The sequence below is a fragment of the Fundulus heteroclitus genome, chromosome 13 (assembly GCF_011125445.2).
Source record: "Fundulus heteroclitus isolate FHET01 chromosome 13, MU-UCD_Fhet_4.1, whole genome shotgun sequence".
Taxonomy (NCBI): domain Eukaryota; kingdom Metazoa; phylum Chordata; class Actinopteri; order Cyprinodontiformes; family Fundulidae; genus Fundulus; species Fundulus heteroclitus.
Genome location: NC_046373.1, coordinates 4032380 through 4055635, shown reverse-complemented (window position 1 = coordinate 4055635; position 23256 = coordinate 4032380). Strand labels below are relative to the sequence as shown.

At 41.4% G+C, this 23256-nt stretch overlaps 1 protein-coding gene across 9 annotated transcripts in view; it reads left to right on the top strand.

Moving 5' to 3' along the window:
* The window catches only part of LOC105931958 (growth factor receptor-bound protein 10), a 63409-nt gene that overhangs the window by 37784 nt on the left and 2369 nt on the right, over window positions 1–23256 (top strand). For 6 of the 9 annotated variants that reach the window (XM_012870892.3, XM_036144916.1, XM_012870891.3 and 3 more), the window contains 11 exons: window positions 936–1092; window positions 5352–5467; window positions 7548–7622; window positions 8979–9116; window positions 9217–9327; window positions 13411–13509; window positions 13589–13666; window positions 16857–16973; window positions 18892–18958; window positions 19117–19204; window positions 19455–19548. In XM_012870892.3, the coding sequence (XP_012726346.2) occupies window positions 936–1092; window positions 5352–5467; window positions 7548–7622; window positions 8979–9116; window positions 9217–9327; window positions 13411–13509; window positions 13589–13666; window positions 16857–16973; window positions 18892–18958; window positions 19117–19204; window positions 19455–19548 (1140 nt within the window). Of the gene's footprint in view, window positions 1–693; window positions 779–935; window positions 1093–5351; window positions 5468–7547; window positions 7623–8978; window positions 9117–9216; window positions 9328–13410; window positions 13510–13588; window positions 13667–16856; window positions 16974–18891; window positions 18959–19116; window positions 19205–19454; window positions 19549–23256 lie in introns of those variants that run through there. The other 3 variants (XM_021320684.2, XM_036144917.1, XM_012870898.3) reach the window with 3 other exon arrangements.

Here is a 23256-nt window from a genome sequence, read left to right as displayed (position 1 = left end):
CACCCCCTCCCTCCGTCTGTCCAGCCCCTCAGCCATCACCAGTTTTGCGTCTTGTTTCATGTCATTTCAAACAGCGTTTTTTTTTTTTTCCCTGCGCAGGAGATGTTTGCGCTCTGATGAGAGTGAACACACAAGCATGCACACTTGTACGAGGTTCTTCGCCTGTTGTTTGCGTCATTTCTGTGGTTTGCAGACACTTTCTGATGTCGCTTCCCTCAGCGAGAGAGTCCCCGTGCGGTGCGCTAGCCTCAAGCCGCTGGTGTGAGGGTTATCTTTACAGCAGCGCACTCGAATGAGGGCAACGTTACACCCGGTTTTGATGTCGCTTCGGGCACTACGCTGGAATGGTTCAAAATGGCGCAACAATGGGAGGTTCTCCAGCTTTAAACCCTACCCGCTAGCTGCTCCCAGCGGTGACATTTTTAATGACAAAATGCAACACGTATAAAACCACAGTTATTTCACTGTCCAAGTGTGAATCAGGGGGAAATTTTGGTTTTTAACTAAGCCTTGTCGGCGCAGGCTTGTCCGAATGTGTCTGTTTCTTGCGTGTTGACGAGCAGTGTGTGATTTCTGGGTTCAGATGCGCATTCGCTGATGTTCGTTGGAGTAAGTTTGGCTGGGTTGTAGACAAAAGGGCTGAACGACAGGCGCAGGGGCAGGCCAGCCTTTCCTGGACGTCATCCTTCTGTTTTTTTTTTTTAAAAGCACCTTTTCATGTTCGAGTGACAGAATCATGTGAACAAGACCTTTTTTAAGGGTGGACCTGGTCATGGAGGTAAATTTGGACACTGCTGTCTTCTTTTTATTTTCCCTGCATAATCTTTTTGCATAATTCCTGGGTGCGACACTCTGGTGCACATCACTCCCGTCCTGCTGGTAGAAAATACGACCTCCACTGTGCTTATGTTCATCTGTGCTGTGTGTGTCTTCAGATCGTGAAGGTTTGGAGCGAGGATGGTGCCGGCAAAGTGGTGGAGATTCCAGCAGACATGACGGCGAGAGACGTGTGTCAGCTGCTGGTCTACAAGAGCCACTGTGTGGACGACAACGCCTGGTCGCTGGTGGAGCACCACCCCGTCCTCGGCCTCGGTAAGGGAACTGGTCCCAGCGTGACTCTGACGGACTGAAATGCATCTATAGCAAAAAATTAAAACTATTATTATTGCTTACATTTGGTGTTAATGGATTAATTGCTATCAGACTTAAAGGGACTTTCATCGTCTGCTAGATTATCAGAAAGAAAGCGCGACAATTTTATCACAACTACTTTTATCAGCCTTAATGGCGTACAAAATCCCCACTATACAAACTCAAAAGCCTGTAAACCAGGTTATTAATTTTTGACTCTAGTCCTGTTTATTTGCCTACAGTGGATCTTTTTCTGCCCTTGTGCATCATCAGTGTCTGAACTCCTGTGGTGCATCTGCAGAGGTAGATGGACCCTGTGGGGTGTGCCTCCTGTGCAGCGCCGGACTTTAGCCGGGGCTTACTGGGGGAATGGCGCGACACACTGAGATTTTAAATGAATGGCTGTGTTGCAAACAGTTTAAGCAAAATGTTTCTAAAGGCAATCTTAAAAGCCCAAGGTGTTTGTATTTGTCGATTACACATGTAGATAACCAACATGCTACTATTTGAAAATGATGTTGGGATAGCCCGACCTGTAATCTAACCCTCAGCCTCCGAGCACATTAGAGGTAATGACGCATGCTCCAAACCTCCTTTGTTTTCCATTTATTCTAGTCCCTCTGCTACATTGCCACTAGAGCTGCACAATCTATTGAACTGCAATTGTGATCGCAGTGTCAATGTGAACAATATTGCGCTTGCAAAGAGCTGCTTGGGTGCAATATTTAGCAGGGTATAGCATTTCAGGTGCCGTGCTCTCAGATACTGACGATTGACCCCTTGAATGGTCTTTTTTTCACCCACCTGACCTAGATGTTGGTGATCAGGATCACAAAGTTCAGGGAGAGTGCTGCGGACATTGTAATGATGGTACAGAGGGTAGTAAGAAATATGTGGGTTAATGGTAATCAGTATCATCACAGTATTTGGCAATAATATCACAATGTCCCGTTTGCCTAAAGTGGGGCAGTACTTATTTCCACATATGCTGTGTTCCTGGTATTTGCTGAAATGTAACTCCCTGTTCTAAGCAGGTGACATCCATCTATAGAAAATAGTTTTCTTTCTACAAGCTTCTTACAGCTCATGCTCCTTGTCTGACCCCACTAGTAACAAAAATGGCCGAGTCCTGTCCCTGTAGCAACAAGAGGGTCGTTGTAAATCGTTCATCGGCCCAGTTGAGCTTCAACCAGCATGTTTCTCTGTGCATTTCAACCTAAAACCCTTGAATTTGATGTGTACCCACCTATCAGCTGATTATAATTTGCATTAGTAAAATAAAATTGTTTGGGTTGGGCACCAAAACTGGTCCTCCTGACTCTGTTCCTGCCTCCCTGTGTGCATTAACTTTAGCATGGGCCACATGCGCGTGTGCCTGTATCTCCGTACGAGGGAGGTGTGGCACTTGTGGGATTATCCATTTTCCATGTTCTACTTACAATCCCTGCACCCTCCCAGATAGTTTGCTATAGGGGCTGGGGAGAAAACGTAGAGAAGAAAGAACTGCTTTTCCTCCCCACTTCTGCTGTGATTCCCTTTGAAGCTTTATTAATTTCTTCTTTTTTTTCTTCTTCTTATCTGAATCTTTCTTTGTCCTCTGTGAAGCTTTCCTACCAACATCGTAGTTTTAGAGTCAAAGAATCGCTTTGTACTATTTCCTGCTTGATCTGTGTTTCTGGGGGGGGGGGAAGTACACTGGAGAGATGGAATGTGAGTTGCAGAGAGCTGTGAAGGGGGGATAAAGAAAGGGAGAGAAGAAGGAAAAGAAGGAGACAGAAAGGAAGAAAGAGGAGGAGGAGGAGGATTGGGGGCCAAGAGGCCTGGATTTAAGCGTCATACCAGAGACGCGACAAGCCAATGGTGGCTCTCTGTCGGACGAGCCCCTAGCATTTCTGGCCAATCAATCTTGCGTTAACCTTCCACAGGAAATTCCCCCGCTTGTAGCCAGCACGCTTCTGAGCGAGCACACAAACGGAGTCCAGACATTTCCACCCCTGAAGTGCAGCCAGAGAGCTGTTTTTAGCACAAACGGCAACCGCAGTTTCACACACAAAAAATGTGTTTGTTTGCCTTGTAGTGTGGGGGTTTGGAGTCCTTTGCACGTGAATTTTAGCTAGCTGTAAGGATCACGCTGGAACTTCGAACCTTCGGGTTTCAGAAGACATAGACAGACAAAGCCATGACTGGCCTCCTGGGGCGCACAGAGAGCAGGTTAGGCCTGTGTGAGCTCTTAATGTGTGCTTGTGTATTTGTGGCTTGTACTTTGCTTATGGCTTTGCTGCTCTCTGCAATCAGCCTAAATACATGACATCATCCTTTCTGCAATGCCCCCCTCATCCTCACTTACTCCTCCTCTTCCTCCATCTCACGCCACTCCTCCTCTGCACCTTCACCTCCTCCCTGCCTCGTCTCAGGCAGGGAGGAGGTGAAACCCTTCCTCATTATACCCCCCCCCCCCCTCCCCACTCGTCTCATAGTAGCAGACAATGTTTCTTGCTGTGTCATTGGATGCAAGAGTTGAACTAGGGATGTGATGATAAATATAGAAGGAAAGCATCCCTGGTGGTGGTCTTAATAGACGGGAAAAGGACATTTAATATGAGCACGGCTCAGTTTTGCTCCAGAACTGAATCGGGTCAGCATTTCAGATGTGCATTTACTGGGTATTTCACTCCGCGGTTGCTTTAAGGTTTTCAAGGGGGTAGATCTGCTTAGGAAGGTCTATGAAAAGTTTGCATGTTTTACAGCACATTCAGTGTTGACCTTACAGTAGTTTATGAACTTTGTTTTAAAAGGCTACATTTCTGATGAAATTGGAAACTCAAATCAAAAATCTGACGTATTGCCACTTAACCAGCAATCCTTTAAAATTAATCTCACAATGAGCTGTGGCAAGTGAAACTAAACTGCTTTGTTAGTGTTATTAAGCATTGAATTTTGTCATGTTACAACCACACAGAATTGCGCATTTTACTTTAGTTTTGGTCTAATTTATTTTTGCGATAATTTCAATTATTCTATAGTCATTTTAGTTTTGATCTATAATGTAATCGACTAAATTTATTGTAAATGCCTTAAATATAAAGCCCTAGAAACAAGATTATTTTTATGATCTCTTAGATGTTTGAGGAAATAATTTGTGTTTAATTGAATTTCCTTTTTCAAATTTCAAACCCAAACCCACAATGGATTTACATTTTATGCAAAATGCATGTTCTTCATCAAAATTAACACTTGTGTAAGCAGTGCCAGTTGTGCAGCGATCTCAAACTTTTGCGTTTATACATGTTTCTGCTAAATGTCATATCATTATTTAATTAGCTTCCTATGGCTCAAGAAGGTCTCGTTGTTTTTTTTGTTTTTTTTTTTTCAAATATTTCCCTCCTTTATATTTGACTAAAATGAGAGAATTTATACATGGTTTTCAAAAGAAAAGGTTAAATTGACCTCAGAGTGATTTATTGAAAGTGAGACAAGAGACATTAATGTGCCAATAGTCAACAAATATGTCGAAGAAGGCGTTTGGGTCAGGAGACTACAATAAACATTTTTGTTCTACATGCAAAACATGATTTGAGGCAACGCATATAAGAAAATACACGGTTCCTTTGACATGTGGTGGTGGCAGCATCATGCTGTGGGGAGGATTCTCCCAGGTATAGAGAAGCTGCTAAGAGTTCATGGGGAAGGACAGGGTTGGACTTAAAGTGAACTTGTTGGGCTTGACAGTGGTGAGCTCACCTTCTAACAAGACAACGACCCTAAACATACAGCCGGAGCTACAATGGAAAGGGTTTCGATAAAAGCATATTCGTGTGTCAGAAGCATCAAATCCAAACATAAATTAAGTCCAAATTGATGTTCACAGACACTCGCTGTGTAGTTTGCTGGGGCTTAAGCTGTTTAGCAAAGAAGTAAGAGCCGAAAACATCACTCTCAGGAAACCGAATGTTGGCCTAAGTCATAAAATACATGATGGCCTGTTGTTGTAATGCGACAAACTATGAAAGAAACACTTTTGCAAGGGGCTGTTCAGCTGTAAAATAACTTCAACTTGTTTTCTTTTATGTATCTGACTCAAATGTTCTATGTAAGACTGATGCATAAAGTCACATATAGTGGCATCTACTGCTGCTGCACGTGAAACAGATTTTGGAGCAGAGGGTTTTTCTCACAGATGCGTTAAACGGGACTAACTGTGGCCATCTGTGTTCACACAGAGAGGTGTCTGGAGGACCATGAACTGGTGGTTCAGGTTCAAGCCTCCATGAGCAGCGACAGTAAATTCCTCTTCAGGAAGAACTATGCCAAATATGAATTCTTCAGGAACCCCCTGGTGAGTCTCCCGTATCCCTGGTATGACCTCTCCGTGACTGCTGGCTCTTAGCACGCAGCTCTTCTCTCACACACACAACACCGCAGCAGAGTGCCTACAGTTTTTTTTGTTGTTTTTTTGTCCTTGGTAGTTTTAAATACACACAGCTAGCGGCTAAAACCGGTACATTTTTCTCCCGTAGCTTTCTAAATGTTACTTTTAATAGTTTGTACATTTTTGTCCCAGTCAGTCCCGAAGGACTGGAGCTGCTCTGTGAAGCTGCGTTTCAGCACATGCTGCCGTTATCGTGTTACATGCACACGAATGACGATAAATCAATGCTCACATGCTGATGTTTGGTGTAACGTTTCACCAGCTTTAGGTCAGTATGTCAGCGGGCTAGCAGCTGTTGACAAGCACTGAACATATACCTTCAGTTCGGCCTCAGAGCTGGTGCAGAATGCTCTGAGCTACTCGCAGTCTGAGAGGTTCTGGGGTTTTTACACTGCTGTGAAACTCCAATCCAAACATTTATCATGTTGTTTTTTTGTTTAACTTAAAGTGCCTCTCACTAATCACTCACTTTTCTTAATTTCATGAAAAATGTAAACATTTTAAATGAATTACATTTTTGACCCTGAAACCCATAAAGTTGTTGATTACATGACATACTTGAAGTAACTTGTTCCTTAAAATATTCGGAGTGGAATATCAAGGGAAGAAAATGGGAAAGTTTTTTTATTTTTTATTTAATAGAGCTAATTGTTTGTAATCCTAAAATGTTTCAGATCATTAAATTTAATTAAAATTCAAAAGGATCTGAGTTAATGAGGATTTAATTTATTACGTAAAGTTCATGACTAAACAAGGGCAATTATTCTTTCTATCTCTTTTTCCTCAAAAAATAAAATCGTCTTTTGTAAACTGTTTTTTATTTATTTTTTTATATCTTTTCTGATATTAAAACCTGTTTATTCTGAAACATTTTTAAAGGGGATAAAAAGGAAAAACAGAAGGAAAAAAACTTTTCCATGTTATGCAAGCATGAGGAAAAAAAAGTTGTCGTCGTTCCAAAGTACAACAGATTATGTAAAATTAATGAGGATAAAAATCAGCTGTGCCAATTTGTTATAATTTCGGCTAAAAGTGCCGGTTTCCTAGCAGAAGACAGACAGGTATGCTTTGTTTAAGTCAAAGGTGCATATTTGGGAATATTCGCTAACAACATCTGAAACAGCCGTCAAATATTCAGCATTCAATGACTTCACAGCAAATAAGCGGGTCAGACTGTAAGCTGTAATTTGTCCCTATCATCAGAGCAGCAGTGGCCTCCCTAAATTCAAAAGATTCTGAGTTATTGAATAATACCCCTTAAAGCAGAGCTGTACAGTCTTTGTTAGCTACCTCTGGTCTAAGTGCTTGGATGTTCCAGTCCTTCATTTAAAAGCAGTAATACAACTTGAAACAAGGGTCTGTTGAAGAATGAGGAGACATCTTTAGATGATATCACACTTTTTTTTTTTAAACCTGAAATAACGCAGCTTGATACACAGCTAATTTCTTGGTAATCAGGTGCTAGCCACCTAGTGTTTGCTGTCCTGCATGACATCTTTTGGTGAGGTGGGCTAAGCTGGGGGGCTCTCTGCTGTTGCATGTCGACCGGGTATACAGTGACATTACTGCCGGGGTGATTTAGGTGTGTGTCGGAGCCAGCAGGTGATCTCAGCCCTGTGGTAATGAGCACAGTAAAACACCAGAGTGCTGGCTGCAGTCTGTCAATCACGCTAACAGTGGCGCTGCTGCTGCTGCTGCTGGCTAAAGGGGATTACATCAGCGGGTGAGATCATACTGCATCTACTGCAAGGCTGGAGTGCCCTCTTTCACTTCCCACCACTTAGTGTTTGAGTTCTTGTGTTCATTACACACACACACACACACACACACACACACACACACACACACAGATCTACTCTGTAAAGAGAGATGCTCTCCTCTCTTAGCTTTGCATGCACTAAGTGGTTTCAGGTGACTGTCTCTTTCTTTGTCCCTTTCGCTGACTCTCATTGTCAGTATGCTGGTTGTGTCTTTCTTTCCCATCCAGAACTTTTTTCCAGAGCACATGGTGGCTTTGTGTCATGAGTCTGACGGTTCGATCCCCCAGGCACAGCTCTTACAGGTGAGGAAGTGGCCAAGCCGAGAGTCTCGTTTTATGGTTAAAAACAAATGTCATTTCGGGGAATGTTTGCACAAATGTAAATATTGCCACACTTCAATACGTATTTTCTATTAGGGCCTTTCTCACTTTGCCACATTTCAACCACAAACTTGAAATAAACGTGTATTATTGGGATTTTAAGTGTTGGACCAACACTAAGTAGTGCAAATTTGTGAAGAAATGGGCTTGGGTGGGTTTGTGAACAAAAATATTACATGGTTTAAAATCTCGTAAAAAACTGAAAAGTGTGGCTTGCAATTGTGTTGCAAAACGGACCAAACTCTGTCAAATTAAATTAAGAGCATCTGTGAACATCTATTTTAAAGTCTTGCCATAAATTGAATTGGATTTGGGTCTGGTCTCTGAAAAGGTATTTCTAACATTAATATGCTTTCATCTAAACCATTTTGTTCATAGCTGTGGATGGGAGTTTAAGGTTGTTGAGCAGATTTTTCAGAGTGACGTGCTCATAACATTTTGCATGCAGGTCAAAGAGTTAAATTTTGGTCTTATCTGACCAGAGCACCTTCTTCCAAGTTTGCATTGTCCCCATTGGCTTGTATCAAACTGCGATGGAGACTTCTCATGGATTAGTTTCAACAATAGCTTTCTTGTTACCTCTCCTTCATTAAGGCCAGATTTGTGCAGTGCAAAGCTAATAGTTGTCCTGTCGACAGATTCTCTCATCTAAGCAAAATGGGAAAATGGTCAAAGGGTATAAACATTATCGAAAGACTCTGTAAATGAGGAAGTGACGATCCTAACAGTAAGCCAGACTCGCCCCTTGAATTTCTGGAAACGGCTTTTAGTGCGAAAGGCTTTAAAAACCTGTGATCCTGCACGTATGGAAACAAATGTAAAGGTTATGACAATGTTCTTCCTCCAACAGATCAGCGCTCATTGAAACAAAAAAGCATCAAAAGATGTAAAATGTCCTTTAGTCAGTTAAAAATTTTGTAGCTCAAAAAATAAGATGTGTGTAAATGACGGCACAAAGGGTTCATATTAGGTTATATATCTTAGGTTCGTATTTTGTGCAAAAAGAAAAATGTATAGAAATGGTATATAATGATTCATAGAAAATTTAAAAATAAGTCAGGATCACAGTGTCCAAGCTTGATAGGAATAATTTAATATTCTGCTAGTGAATAGGTTTATTAAAATGGTTGCAAATTTCTTCTAAAAGTGACTTGGAGACAGGTGTCTTTATAATTCTGCTCCTTAGACTTCATTTTCTTAATTTAATCCTGTACATAATCCATTTATCCCTTGCATGTTTCTAACTGCAGAGCAATTTTGTTTTTAATTTCTTTCTAGAACTTTCTGAACTCCAGCAGCTGTCCTGAGATCCAGGGCTATCTTTATGTGAAGGAGCCAGGAAGAAAGTCCTGGAAGAAGCTCTACATGTTCCTGCGACGCTCAGGCCTTTATTACTCAACTAAAGGAACATCCAAGGTGAGAAACCATGGCTGCACTCAATCTGAAACTAAATCCAAATGAGCATTTTACTATTTTTAGCTGACTGCCATGTTGCCTTTTTGTAACTGCGCATCAGGAACCCAGACACCTGCAGGTGCTCTCAGATCTGGAGGACAGTAACATTTATACTATCATCACCGGGAGGAAACTTTACAACGCCCCTGCAGACTACCAGTTCTGCATCAAGGTAAAACATGTTTACTGCACATGGGAAAGTATCAATTTTTTTAATTTATTCTGCCATTTTAAGTGAGTTGTCCACGAGAGAAGAAAGATCTGGGGTGTTGGGTGTAGTGATCCGAGCAGCTTCCACAGAACTGCATAATAAAGCCATCCCGGTTGAAGCGGATGCTTCTGATCTTTAGGAAAACCTCTTAATAACAAAAGCCTGTGCTCCTTTGCCTACATGGCATCATGTGTGTGTCTGTGTCAGGACACAAGGGTTAACATCCCCCAGCAGGGGGTTAAACACAGTCTATGCTCCACGCTTTATCTGTGGTGGGTCACCTGCTGATCTGGGATAAGCTTAGCGGGATAAGCCTGGATGGTAGATTGAGTCGCCCCCTATAACCTCTTCAGCTCTTTTTTACACTACATGGTGGTGGTGGTGGTGGTGGGGGGGATTCAAAGGTTTCATTAAAAGCCTAAATATTTCCTTTTTTTCACCAGATGAGTCCATTTTTATTGACCGTAGATGAGAATAAATAATGAAAGTGGTATGATCGCCTCTTTAAGGCATGAGCCCATCATGGTCTTTAACAAAGACCTTAAAGTAAGTAAATCTGTAACTGCAGCAGCGAGCGTAATCTCAAACCAAACATTTAGTATGGGGAGAAAAATTTAATATAAGTACATTTATTTTTAGTGGGGATAACAATTCCATGTTGAAAATAATTGTTTCTGTATGGTTGATACTTTCCACAACTTCTACTTGCCAATAGGACAGCAGTCTTTGACAAGATTGGAGCATGCTGAGAGAGGGATTGCTGGCCACTGCCAATCCCATAATCTCTCTTGATCAGTGTTCAAACCTTTACGTCTGCTTACACCCCAGTAAAACTACATTTACCAAATGCCATTATAGTGGCACATTTTTTTCACCAATGGATAATAACACACACGATAAGCAAAGATAACATTCCTGTTCATCGGCTTTGCAAGCGGGCGTGAAATATCTTGTTTCATTGGATACTCAATTTGTTCTCAGAAATCAACCTTCCAGGTTCTAGCTTGGAAAAATAACCTGAAAGGTTCTCATCTGAAGTTCAGATTCACCTTTACCAGAAGTGGTAAAGGTGAATGCTTTGTCAAAAACTCCTATTGGAGCACATTTTAAGAACTGTGGCAGTAGGTCGTCCAGAGTCCTTCCTATGATCTCTTCCCTTCAGCGCCCCGATGGTTACTCTAGGTGTATTGTGTGAGATGACCACCTAAAAATGTTGATTCAGTGTCTGTGCTCCCGATACAATCTTTCTATTAGATACATTAAAATAAATCAAAATGATTTATTCAGTAACATTTCAACCGTAACTAGAACCTGGTTCATGTCCAGCCTGGATGTTCAGAAGACAAACAAACTCGTACAATACTGCTTTTAGTTATTTTTGTTGTTCAGCAAAGACGGAAGTTCTTCTACCGTGGTTTTCTTTTGGGAAATTTGATAACTGCGCCTGTCGGTGGTCCTAATCTGAATACAGCCAGGTGTATATAAACACACTTCATGATCGAATTACTTGATTGTGTGTCCATATAAATGGTACAATCCTATTGTTTTTTGTTTTTTAAGCCAAATACATTTCAATCCGATATTGAACTTTTGTGCATAGCTAATGATGTCTTCCATCTTCTTCCGGGCCACTAATGTTTTCTTCTTTTATTCAGTGATGTTCCACATGTTAACTAAAGGCTGCAGGTGAACAAACATTAGCTGCTACTGTGCTAACCTAACTTTGCGCGGCTCTATTCCAGCAGCGTAATGCGGTACCGCGCGCGAGCTATTTTTAGAAACACAACGTCACGATGACGTCACATCACGTGGTACGCAGTAGGGCATGCTTGCATAGTCCGCCGCTGTGTCGCTGTAAAAGAGACGTGCGTTAGCCTAGGTTTTACTCGGTAAACGACTGCTTTTTCCAAATCTAAGACCATGGTTTTTAAACATTGTTGCTATGGAACGTGCAACAGCGACTCGAGTTACGCCGATCGGCCGCATATGAAGGATGTTTTCTTCAAGACTGCCAAGGAAAAATGTGTACGCTTGGAACACCGGGGCGGTCGGCCTACACAACAGTTCAACCCGGAAAAAGTTACCAAATTCAAGTACATATGTAGCAAGCATTTTGTCGGAGGAAAGGGCACAACCGAAGAACATCCTGACCCAATTCCAGCGACATCAAGTCAAGTTAAGAGTATTTTGGTGGCCGACATGTTAATAAAGTAGCGCCTGCTACCATGACAGCATATAGGCTATCATGGTAGCAGGCGCTAACATGATAGCCTGCTACCAGGCTTACTCAAAAACATTTCAAATGAGACAAACATTAAACATATACCCATTCCTGGACGGTGATTGCAAACAACAACAAAAAAAACGGCCGACGCTGCCATGATCGCCGCGCAGGAAAAAAAAAACAAAGCTTACCGTTCGATCAACTCGGCCAGTTTTCCGTTTTTTTTTAAGCCCTCGAACCTCAAGCCATCGTTTGAGCTGAAGGTTGGTGTGTTCTTCGACAGTGCGACCAGTAAACCGTGTGCCTGGGACATCGTCTTGGGAAAGTTTAACGGCTGTAAAGTCGGTCATATCGCTGGTTCTGTTGCGCTTGTAATAGCTGAGTTATCCGTGCTTTCTCTCCTGTATGCCCTACCTAAGCGGCAAAAGGGGCGTTGCTCTTGAGACGGTGACGTCACGTGCGCGGTACCGCATTGGTCCATCGCAGAACAACTGCTATTATGTTATTATCGCAGCTATTCCTCTTATCTCTGAATTGAAGGTCTGTATCGACCCTTTCTCATGTGTCTATTGAGGAAAAAGATTTTGAGATACATATTGCTATCATTTTGTCGCCCAGCTCTACGTGTTGTATAATTTTTCAGTTGAAAGACCAAATGTCGACACATCTACTGTCAGAGCTCACCAGATCTTTATTCAAAATGTTCTGTTTTTTCAAAGAGTTTATGATGCCATGCACAGTTCAGTGGACTGTTATCCACGCCAGCATCATAGGGCCTCCTCCATACTTAACAGTGGATATGAGCGGCTTTCTTTAATAATCATTGTTTCACAGTGGTATTGTTGCTGAAAAGCTTAATTTTTCTGTAAAAGCTGTATGAACTGTGTGGGGAGGCGAGATAAATGTAGATTCTTGTCCAGCTTAGTGGCCTGTGGCTGAAAGACATGAGCCTCTGTGTCACGTCATATTTACACCCCAGGATATACAACAAGGCATGGATTACTTATTAAAACTCCCTATAAACTCTGATCAACTTAAAAACTAGAGCAAAACTAACAAAATACAGTAGTTACATTTATTTTCAATGTATTGTTAGGGGTACTTATAATTGTCCCACTGGTGAATGTTACTTATAGGAAAAGAGGTTTGTTTTATGCCAATAAATAAATGTACCCTAATAAATGTAAATGTCCCTAATTAAAGTACATTTATTTATTGCATAAATAAATGTACTTTAAAGGATGGATGTGAGATTATGCTACTGAAGTAAAAGCTGAAATTATTTTAGGTATTTTTTTTTTAACGTATGTTTACATGTGGTGCCAATAAAAATAACCTGCGCTGTATCTGTAGGATACAGAGACCCTCACCCAATAACTCAATTAATAAAATATTTGCAACCTTGGGGGCAAAAGCAAAGCTGTAATATTTGTAGTAACTTCAGACGACTCAAAACATTTACATTTTACATGAAATGTCCCCTTTAACAAGCAGTTAAACAATCTTTAATATTCATTTTTCAGTGATTATTAAAGATCGCTGTGAAAGGATTGATTGTAGCTTCTATGTCTCATTACAGATACTGTGGGAAGCTGTGACTTTTCAAGACTGAAATATTTCATAATATTGGCTGTCAAAATCCCTGTTGCCTCTAAAAACATGTCGTGCACATTAAGATAATTAAAGTATGACCCGGTGTTATGAAACACAACAGTGTGACGATCTTTGTATGCCGCAGGAGCTGGGCCTGGCTGTGATTGAGTTCACAACGTGTTTCTCGTTAATTTTAAACCCTGCTGTGTCCTCTGCTTGGTTGACAGCCCAATAAAGCCAGGAGTGACTGTAAGGAGCTGAAGATATTGTGTGCCGAGGACGAACAGAGCAGGACATGCTGGATGACTGCCTTCCGACTGCTCAAAGTAAGGGCTCTTTGTTTATTTGCTGGATTGGGCTTCATGGCATTCAGACCTGATAGCATCTCATCTCCTGTCTCTACAGTATGGGATTGTCCTGTACCAGAACTACAATGTGCCCCAACACAGGAAGGCTAACAACACATCTTTCTCTGCGCCTGTGGTGAGGATCTCCTCTCTGCCATCATCCTATCGCAGCTGTCCTGTTACCTACTTGGCAAAGACCATTTCACTGATCTAGTATTGAGCTGATGGTTCATCATCTTCACTAGGAAACCCACAACCCTGGGCTACCAAAGCCTGTTTAATATTTGTGCTAAAAATGTGTTACATGGTGTGTTAGGGACCAAAGAGTGAAGGCAGCGAGCCACTAGAGCCGCAAAAAAAATCCCCCAAAATAAAAAAATCAGCTTTTTATACACACACACAGAGGATGGGAGGGGAAAGAGTTGGAAATTAGCCTTTTTTTATTAAAAAAAAAAAAAAAAATTCTGAACTGATATTCATCTAGATGATGGCCTTTCCTTTTAGTGACATTAAAATATATCTGTTGATGTGGCAAACAAAACGGGAAGACAATCATGATTTTAGCGTCAATCTTTCTCATTGTTGAGTTACATTAACGATCCTTCAGAAATAAAGTCAGTATCATTGCCTTTTTGACCTTTCGAGCCTTTTACTTTGGACAGTAAACCCAAGTTTCTCAGGTTTGGGTTTCTTGTAGATGCCAAACAAAGCTTTCATATGCCTATATTTTTTATTATTTTGTGAAATCAAGGCATTCCTGATCAAAAACTGGGATTTAAAGGATCTGTATTAAAGCTTTATCCAGATTTTCTAGAGATTGGGTGTTTTAAAACATCTAAGTCCAGAAGCCAAAAAGAGGGAATTAGACCTTAACAACACAGCAGAATAGGGCCAAAAAAACAAACGATAAAAAAACTGGATAACAAAACCCAACCAGGTAAATATTTTACATTCTGTGGGTTGTTGTTGTTTTAGACTTGATTTATACTGCAAGTGATGGAAACAGAAATCATAATCCTTGCTTGTACCCACAAACTTGGCCAATAAACTCACCTCTGAAAGTCTGCCAATAATATGTGTAGCTATGCTGTTTTTAGTCACAGAATAAGCGGTAACAACATAGCAATGAACAAAATTGTGCCACTTATAACTTCTGGGCCATTTGATGTCAATACAGGCAAATTTGTTCGGTGAGGGCTCCTTCGAATCCCCCCCATTTCAAATGTAACTTGCATGCACGCAGCGCGCTAGCCTCGTGAGACCATCCTGATCTCGCGAGCTTTCAAGGTTTCACTCGCAGATCAGTCTGGCTACTCTCCGTTAAAGAAAATTTGGAGCCGTTCACCAAACGAACGTCCAATCAGCGTTGAGGCGGGTTGAGGTGTGACGCAACGGGAAGCGCGTCAGTTCAGTCTAAAGAACATGGCGGCTTCAGCCGATGAAACTAGCGTTAGCGTGGCTATCGAGCAAGTTTTATCGGAATTACAGAGTATTTCTTTGCTGAGCTAACGAGCCTTTACCTGCAGCAGCAAGAGTAGCTTGGCTTGAGGTTGTGTTTTCGTCGTCGCTCGTCACAGAGCGACGACGAATCTGATTGGTTCATTTGGCCCGTCTATCACCAACATAGGCCAATCAGCTAACCAGTATTTTCGCCCCTTCCCAAAATTACTTCAACGGAAGGTTTCCAGATGGATATGCGGAGCAAATCTATCTGGCGGAGTCAGGTAAGCAGCGCGCAGCAAGTTACAAAAACTCAGAGGTGTACGATCTTGCACCATGGTAGCTTGCAGGGCTCGCACTCGGAGGCAGCGGGGACTTGGTTGCCACCACTTTAAAGTGCTGATGGCATACAGGCTCCATCTTCGTTTGTCTCGTATGCAAAATATTTGGTATCGATACCATGCAAAATTAGTATTGTATTCAGATGCAGCATTTGCATATTGATAAGTTTTAGAGTATCAATACCTTTGACAACCCTAGTGTGTGGCTACGGCCATCACACCTCAGTACATCTGACCCATACCCCCTTCCAGGGCTGAGTTAAAACTGCACACGAAACAAAGCCGGCTCATTTGCAGCACACGCGTGTGCCGTGTCTCACCGGGTAAAAAACCATCACACCCCGAGGTGTTGGAAAAAGTCTCAGTCAGCTCCTTATAAGAGATTCTGAATTCACTTAAATCACAAGCCCATTACAGCCCAAACAAACTTTGTGCTGGAACTCTAAAGATTTATACACTGACTTTGCCTGTTTGTGAAGTTTGGTCTAAGAATCTCAAGCAGTGACAGTAAATCAGAAGTATAATTTAAAGCTGCTAGTTATTCTATTCAATGCATTAAGTTATTGTAAGGCTGTAAAAACACAAGCTGGTGTCGTCCCAGATGCTGCCCCTCTGTTGATTAACAGGCCCACGGTTTAGATCAAAGCATAATTATGTGAAAGGCCAGACCTAAATCCAATTGAGAATATTTGGTCAGATTTGAATATTGATGTTACCAGATGTTCTCCGTCTAATCTCATTGTTGGTTGGTTCATGAAGAAGAGGAGGCAAAAGAGCCATCCAGTGTCTCTAGACGTGTAAAGCTGGTAGCGACATACCCCAAAGGCCCTGCAACAGCAAAAGGTGGATGTACGAAGTTTTAACTGAGGGGATTGAATACTAATGTACCCCACACTACTCAGATGTGAAAAATGATCCTTCTACTTAATACTTGTACACTACTTTGTGTTTATCGCATAAAATCCCTATGAGTTTTTAATGGCGGATGCCCTTCCTGACGCAACTGCAATTAAATTCAGAGATGCAGACTTAGCCCACTACAACACGGAGAGATGACTGTAACTAGATAAAAAATTAAAGTTTGAAAAGGAGGTCATAAATGTTTTTGGTTGCAATTCTTGACATTGGCTTTGATTTCACAGTAGTTTCTGAACAATTCAAAGATATTTCATGTATTGAAGAAAAGGCTTTAGTTTGAAAATGGCAGTTAAAAAAAAAAAAAAAGAGCCACTTGTTTTTTAGCCAAGCCTTTTCTCTCCTCACTGAAGAGAAAAAGTTCAAAGGGAACCTGAATGATTTAAGCGACACGATCAGAAATCCAGGAGAGGCTCGAGCTTTTCCTCAGAGGAGCGCTTGTGGATTGACTGAAGTGGGTCTGTGTCCAGACAGGATTTGTCATGCTTCAGTGACTGTGTCTGGCTTGTTTGACCTCTGACCTTTTTCTACCCCCCCCCCCCCCCCCCCCCCCCGACTCCAATCACTTCTACTCAACCCCATTTCTTGTGCGTCCCCTCCCCCGCCTGCCTCCTCTCTCCACCTTTACAGCGGAGCGTGTCCGAGAACTCTCTGGTGGCCATGGACTTCTCGGGCAGGACCGGCCGTGTTATTGACAACCCGGTCGAGGCCCAGAGCGCCGCCCTGGAGGAGGGACAAACTTGGAGGGTAAGCAGGTCTAGCATCTGGAAAAACGACTAAAAAAGACGGCAATTTTCTCGTTTGACTTTGTTTTAGGTCAGTACTTTGGCCTTACTCGTTGCTTCCTGTCTGGTATTCCTTACACTCCCGAGGATGTGTTTGACACCGATGAGACATACATTCAGACAATAACATCTCTGAACTTAATGCTCTGGTGCTATGTGACAGCTGGCTGTCACTTCAATGCAAGAAGCACTCTCCCTGGTATCCTTAAACGGCCCTCTCTCCGGTAGTAAGCCAAAGCTGCACACAGAGAGAAACTCTTAGGACAAACTTTATAGTCTCGGGCCGTTAACACAGATCTTTATCATATAACCCATCATTTATCATCTAGTCCTCACATTAAACGCAGCAACATAAACTGAAGGCTCATGCCCAAACCTTAAAAGGCTGTAGATCATACCAGGTCTGCAGTCACAGTTCTGTGAGCTGACATCCTCAAACAGAACCAGGACTCTCATCAGCGAGGACATTATGCTCCCAGGCTGGCCGCAATTAAAAATCCACTCTTAATGAGCAGACGTTCCATCAGAATTACACTCATTTTTCTTTCTGACAACTAAATCAAGGGAACGTGTAAGTGAGAGTATCTTTATTAGGAATTCGGCCAACGCAAACTAAGAATCTGAGCAAAGGGAGAAGTGGGGAGAAATAAACAGATGAGTTAGTAGGAAGCCTCCGTGTTCCAAATGCTGCAATCTGTCATAATTAAATGCTTATTAGCCCATGATGTCATGATCTGTGATTTATAAAGACAAACTATTGATTAATGAATGAGAACTAGTTTATGTGAGTGGGACTTTAGTTCAGATAGTTCAGGGGTGAAGTGTGAACATAAATTAATCCAGTATTTAACTTGTGGGAACTGAACTACTTCTCCCTAAGAAAAAAACGTTGACAACAATAAAACCGCTCCCTTATTAGGCATCAATCCTCCCCACTAGTGTTTTTCATGCGGGCCCCGGGCTGGGACCGATGTTTAATGATCAGCAATTAGAGAAACTGCCTTGGTAACACGTTCCATTGGGGAAAGCACTCTCTGCAGGGTTATGTTTTAGGTTTCAGATAAATGCAGTCAAGTCTTGACCAGAAATTTCTTCCAACGATTACTATTTCAGGCAATACCAGTCGAGACCAACTGGACTCGGACTTGGCCTAACGGAAAGCAGACTACCAGACTCGGAACAAAAGCAGCGTTATAAAGCCAACAAACTACTTGTCCTTTGTGGATTTTAGTGGCAGAGTTCAACATCTGACTCATTTATTAGTTAATTTATTCACATTAAACCGAAGACCAAGTCTGCATCTCGACTGTCAGATGTCACAGCAGCCTCAGCTGCAGCCTGCTGAGTGTTTCCAACGTTTATTTCTCCTGTTGTCGTGTTATCAGACAAACCATTCTCTAATAGTTTCTATACTAACACTGAAGTGATTTTTTTTAAACTATGTTTTAAGGTTGTTTCCAGCATTACGTTCTGTTAGGCCTGCCACGTTGACATTATACCACAGTGCAGAGAATAAAAACGAAGATTGTTTCATCCCACGTTAACACTGAAGTAAGTTTAGACGGTCTTTGAAGTTCAATGGCAAACTTTCAGCAGCTGCTACGTTTTGACGCTAGCCTGGCGGGGTCACCTCAACCCATTCTGGAGCTTGACTCACTTCCATTTGTTAGAGACATTCCTAAAGGTCGTAGTTTTCTCCGTTTAATTATGGCCTATCATTTCATGTTGAAGAATCTAATTTTTACTCCTTTCTCACAAATTCTAGCTGTTTTGGCTAAAGTTTACAAATAAAGGAAACAAATATATAAAAGCCCAAAGACAAATTCCTCCTTTATTTGTGTATTTAATGTGATGACAATTTTATTTCTTTTTTCTTGCAGAAAAGAACCCACCGCATGAATGTCCTGGGCAGCCCCAGCCCCCTGCACCCATCCACTCTGAACACAGGTAGTCCCACTGAACCCCCTAACACCTCTCTGGTCCAGAAATAAAAGCAATCATCAAGCCTGTCTGACCCCATGGATACACTCATGCCTGATAAATAGACAAATATCTGAAGTGAATTGTTTTCTAGAAAATCCTTTTTCTTACCCCCCTTTTCCCAGTGATCCACAGGACACAAGTGTGGTTCCATGGCCGTATCATGAGGGAGGAAGCCCACAAAATGATAATACAACAAGGCCAAGTAGATGGGTGAGTGGGAATAGTATGAAACATCCAGTTTTAATGCATGTGTAAGAGATTGTGTGAAATGTAGCTAAGAAGGGTAAAGTATCTTGCTAATATATTCCCACTGCTGACATTCCTTTGTGTCTAAAATGGCTCTTTGGCTTGGCAGCGTCACGTCTGAAAAGATTAAAGGAACTTGCTGTTCCATCGAGTATTTGTCTGTCTGTAAACATTACTCCTCATATAACTGACCAAATATTTCCTGTCTTGTCAGGTTGTTCCTGTTGCGGGACAGTCAGAGTAATCCCAAGGCATTCGTGCTCACCTTGTGCCATCACCAGAAGATCAGGCACTTCCAGATCCTACCGGTCAGTGAAGCAAAGCAACACAGCCCCAGCACAGCAGAACGAGTTTTACGTTGCTGCAAAGCCAATTAATAAATAAAACAGCTAAAGATTTTCAGTTTTTCCATTAGTGACGTTGATGCTTCCAATAATTCAAGTTGTAGAAAAAAGGTAAAACCATGTCAATTACATTTTGTAGGTATATTTTGGAGAGCCGGAACATTCTGTTATATAAATAGTCCAAACTGAGATATGTGTTGTTTTTGTTTCTCGATTGGTTGGTAGGTTTGAACTTTTTCAGGCCCTGAACACACGTAACCGGGTCTATATAAAAACAAATATATCCCTGCATCGTTTTAAAAAATAACACCGGACACACAGGATCGTTTTTAGAAAGGTTTTCATCCACACAAACCCGTATAAACCCACCATTGCCCGTCTGAACCAGCTGTAATGTTTATAATGATCCATGTATGCTTTTACTTTGAAGTCTCAACACCGAGGGGGCATGCTCCGGTGCCGCGGTAACGTTAGAAATGAACGACCAGAGGTATAAACTAGTGAATTTTTCCAGTTTAATATTGATTAGACACATGTCGTAAACAATCACAACACCAACGTAGAAACCTCTCTGACAGCATTCTTTTTCTACTCCACTGCATGGCCAAGTCTATAACAATGGGCGCACGTATGTGACGCTGCGCCGTGATGCGGCGGACACTAAAACTCAGTCTTGTCATGTACACACGCAGGCTCAAAAACCACGTTTTTAGAAATCTCCACTTTGGCCAGAGTTTTCAGAATCATTCGTTTTTAAGGGTGTAAAGCGCCGTTTGTGTGTGGATGAAAGGCAAAAGTCCAAAGTGTGGACAAGGCCTCAGATTTTGTCACATTACAATCACAAGCTTCAAAGTATTTTTATTTTCCTTAGCAGAACAACATAAAGAAGTGCACACTTGCGAAAAGGGTCTTATTTTTTGTATTCAGCTGCTTTTCATACCCCTGAATAAGAGCCAGTGCAACCGGCTGCTTTTAGAAATCCCCTAATTGGTAAATAGATTCATCTTGCCTGTAATTTAATCTCTGGATAAATCCAGTTACCAGGGATTTCTTGGAACAGCAGTGAATTTCGCTGTGCCTCTTGGGTATAATGACAATAAAGACTATTCTGTTCTATTGGCTTGATAAAGATCAAGGAACACAGCAGACGGGTTGGAGATGAAAATGTGGAGAAGTTGAACATAGAGTTCAACAACAACCCAAACTCTGAACATCTCACAGAGCTCTGGTCAGTCCATCATCTAAAAAAATGACACAACTGCAACCCTAACCCTACTAGGCTATGACCATCCACCAAAAGTGACAGGCCAAGCAATGTGCACATTACAGAAGCATCTAAGAGGACCATAGTTTCTCTGGAGGAGCTGCAGAGGGCCACAGCTCAGGTTGAAGCCTCTGTGCAACTTTTAGTTGTGCACTCAGCAAATCTAGAGTGCCATAAGAAGTCCTTTCTGCAGTTCGCCTTAGGAGAGAGAACATTGACAGCTTTGTTTGCTGGAAAAGTTTTACCCCAAATAAGTAAAGGGATCTGGGGAAACTCGTAACGTCTGATGGGAAGATTGATGAAGCCAAGTACAGGGCCATACTGGAAGAAGACCTGACTGGAGACCTGGACGGAGTTTCACCTCTTGGCAGGACAACCACCATATAGGCTATAGAGGTTTTGTCAGTCAGTCAGTTTTCTTATCTGAATGTTTTTATATTTTTTATTTGGCTACATTAAAATACCACCGAGTCATATTGCCATTCAGTAAAGTACGTTTTATTATTTTAGTATTATAATGGTAGTGCATACTATTATAAACTTTATAAGTATCCATGTGGGCCTTGTTACTGTTCGACTGCTGTTCTAAGTCTGACAGAAAGGCCTTTGAGGGAATTAGATTAATGGCTGATGAAGAGCTCCTCCAGAGCAAACATAGTGCCCCTCAAAGTGCACAGACTCAATATGCAATCACAGCCCCAAAATAAAAAGATATACAAACAATAAGGCCTGGTAGCCTTAAAAACAACTAAACGAAAGAATGTTATGTTTAATAAGTCATGAATAGGTTATTTTGTTTCATATCGGGTATTGTTCATTAACCTTTTTCATTTGTTTTAGATTATGTGCTCAATGTTTTTAAACAAACTATTTTTGTATTAATTAATTAATAATAATAATAATAATAATAATAATAATAATAATAATAATAATAATAATAATAATAATAAATTTGATTTATAATGCACTTTATATTAATACAAATCCCAAAGTGCTAAATGCCACTATTAAAATCTGATGAGGTGAACATGGCTTTGCAAAGCTTGTCTCTTGAAAAAGTGTCATCCCTGTACTGCTCTACAGCTGTTCTTTCGGGAGTTATGAAGAGGGTCAGCGAAACGGCGCCCTCTAGTGTCACTGCGTCAGAGTCATGAAAATTAGTGTAACACCTGTCTGCCACATAAAGAGCTCCAAACGCATGTCTCTTCCTTTATAACAGCGGCAGTGTTTCCTTTCTTGAGTATGATGTGATTTAAGCCCTCATAAGCCTCCATTAAAAGTTTCTTATTTAGTTTTAGGTGTGGCACACGCAACTCATCCAGTGTAGCATCAGTGAATCTGTGATCGACCTCATGGTCTCCTGAAAACAGCCTTTACCTGAATTACTTAAACCCGGCTTGACACGGTCAGACATCCCAAGCCTGGTTTGGGCTGCGTGGAACAGACAAAACCAGGATGTTCTGATCTCACTAGGTCAAGCCTGGCTTCATCTCTTAGCCTGAATTTCTAAATTCTGCTTTTGTGAAACAACATCCCTCTGGAGCTGTTTTTGCATAAAACTGGGAGCACACATTTCAGTCTCTTGATGGGCAAAGCTGATGGCAACATAGCCCAAAACAGTAAAAATATCGAGACAAGTCTAAGTACAAATACACACAATACCTTTTTAGATTTTTATTTTTAGAAAATCCTTGTAGCCATATATCATCTTGTATCTACTTCACAATTAACTGCTACTTTGTGTCAAACTGTCACATAAAAACTTAATAAAGCTTTTTTTTCCCTTGCACTTATGCAAATAATGGCAAAAAGTAATAGGAATAAAGGGCCGATTGGAATAAAAACGCCATGTAAACATGGCAATCAGAACATTGTGATTAGATTAAGATCAAACGGAGTAAAACTGTAATCTGAATAAAACGAGTTGTTTATGCCAATTGATAATACGATCAACGTGCATGTAAACGCTTGTCAGGATCAGGTTATTCTGAATTTGGCAAACTGACCTGAGTGCGCCCTGACGTCAACGTGACGTATTTCCACATTGTTGAGTGGCGGAGATACGTAGGGAAGCAAAACTGTCTGGTCTCCCGATACATCCTTTCTAGTCGAAACATTACAGGAGCTTAAAATGATTATTTATTCAGTAACGTTTCAATTAGAGCCTGGTTCATGTCCAAGCCTGGACGCCAGGAAGACAAACAAACTCATACAATACTGCTTTGTTTGTTATTTTTGTTATTCAACAAAGACGGAAGTTCTTCTTCTGTGGTTTTCTTTAGGGAAATTTGATAACTGCGCCTGTCAGAGTGGTTCTAATCTGAATAAAGCCAGGTGTATATGAACATACTTCATGATCAGATTGATTGATTGTGTGCCCATATAAACGGTAACATCGTTACATTTTG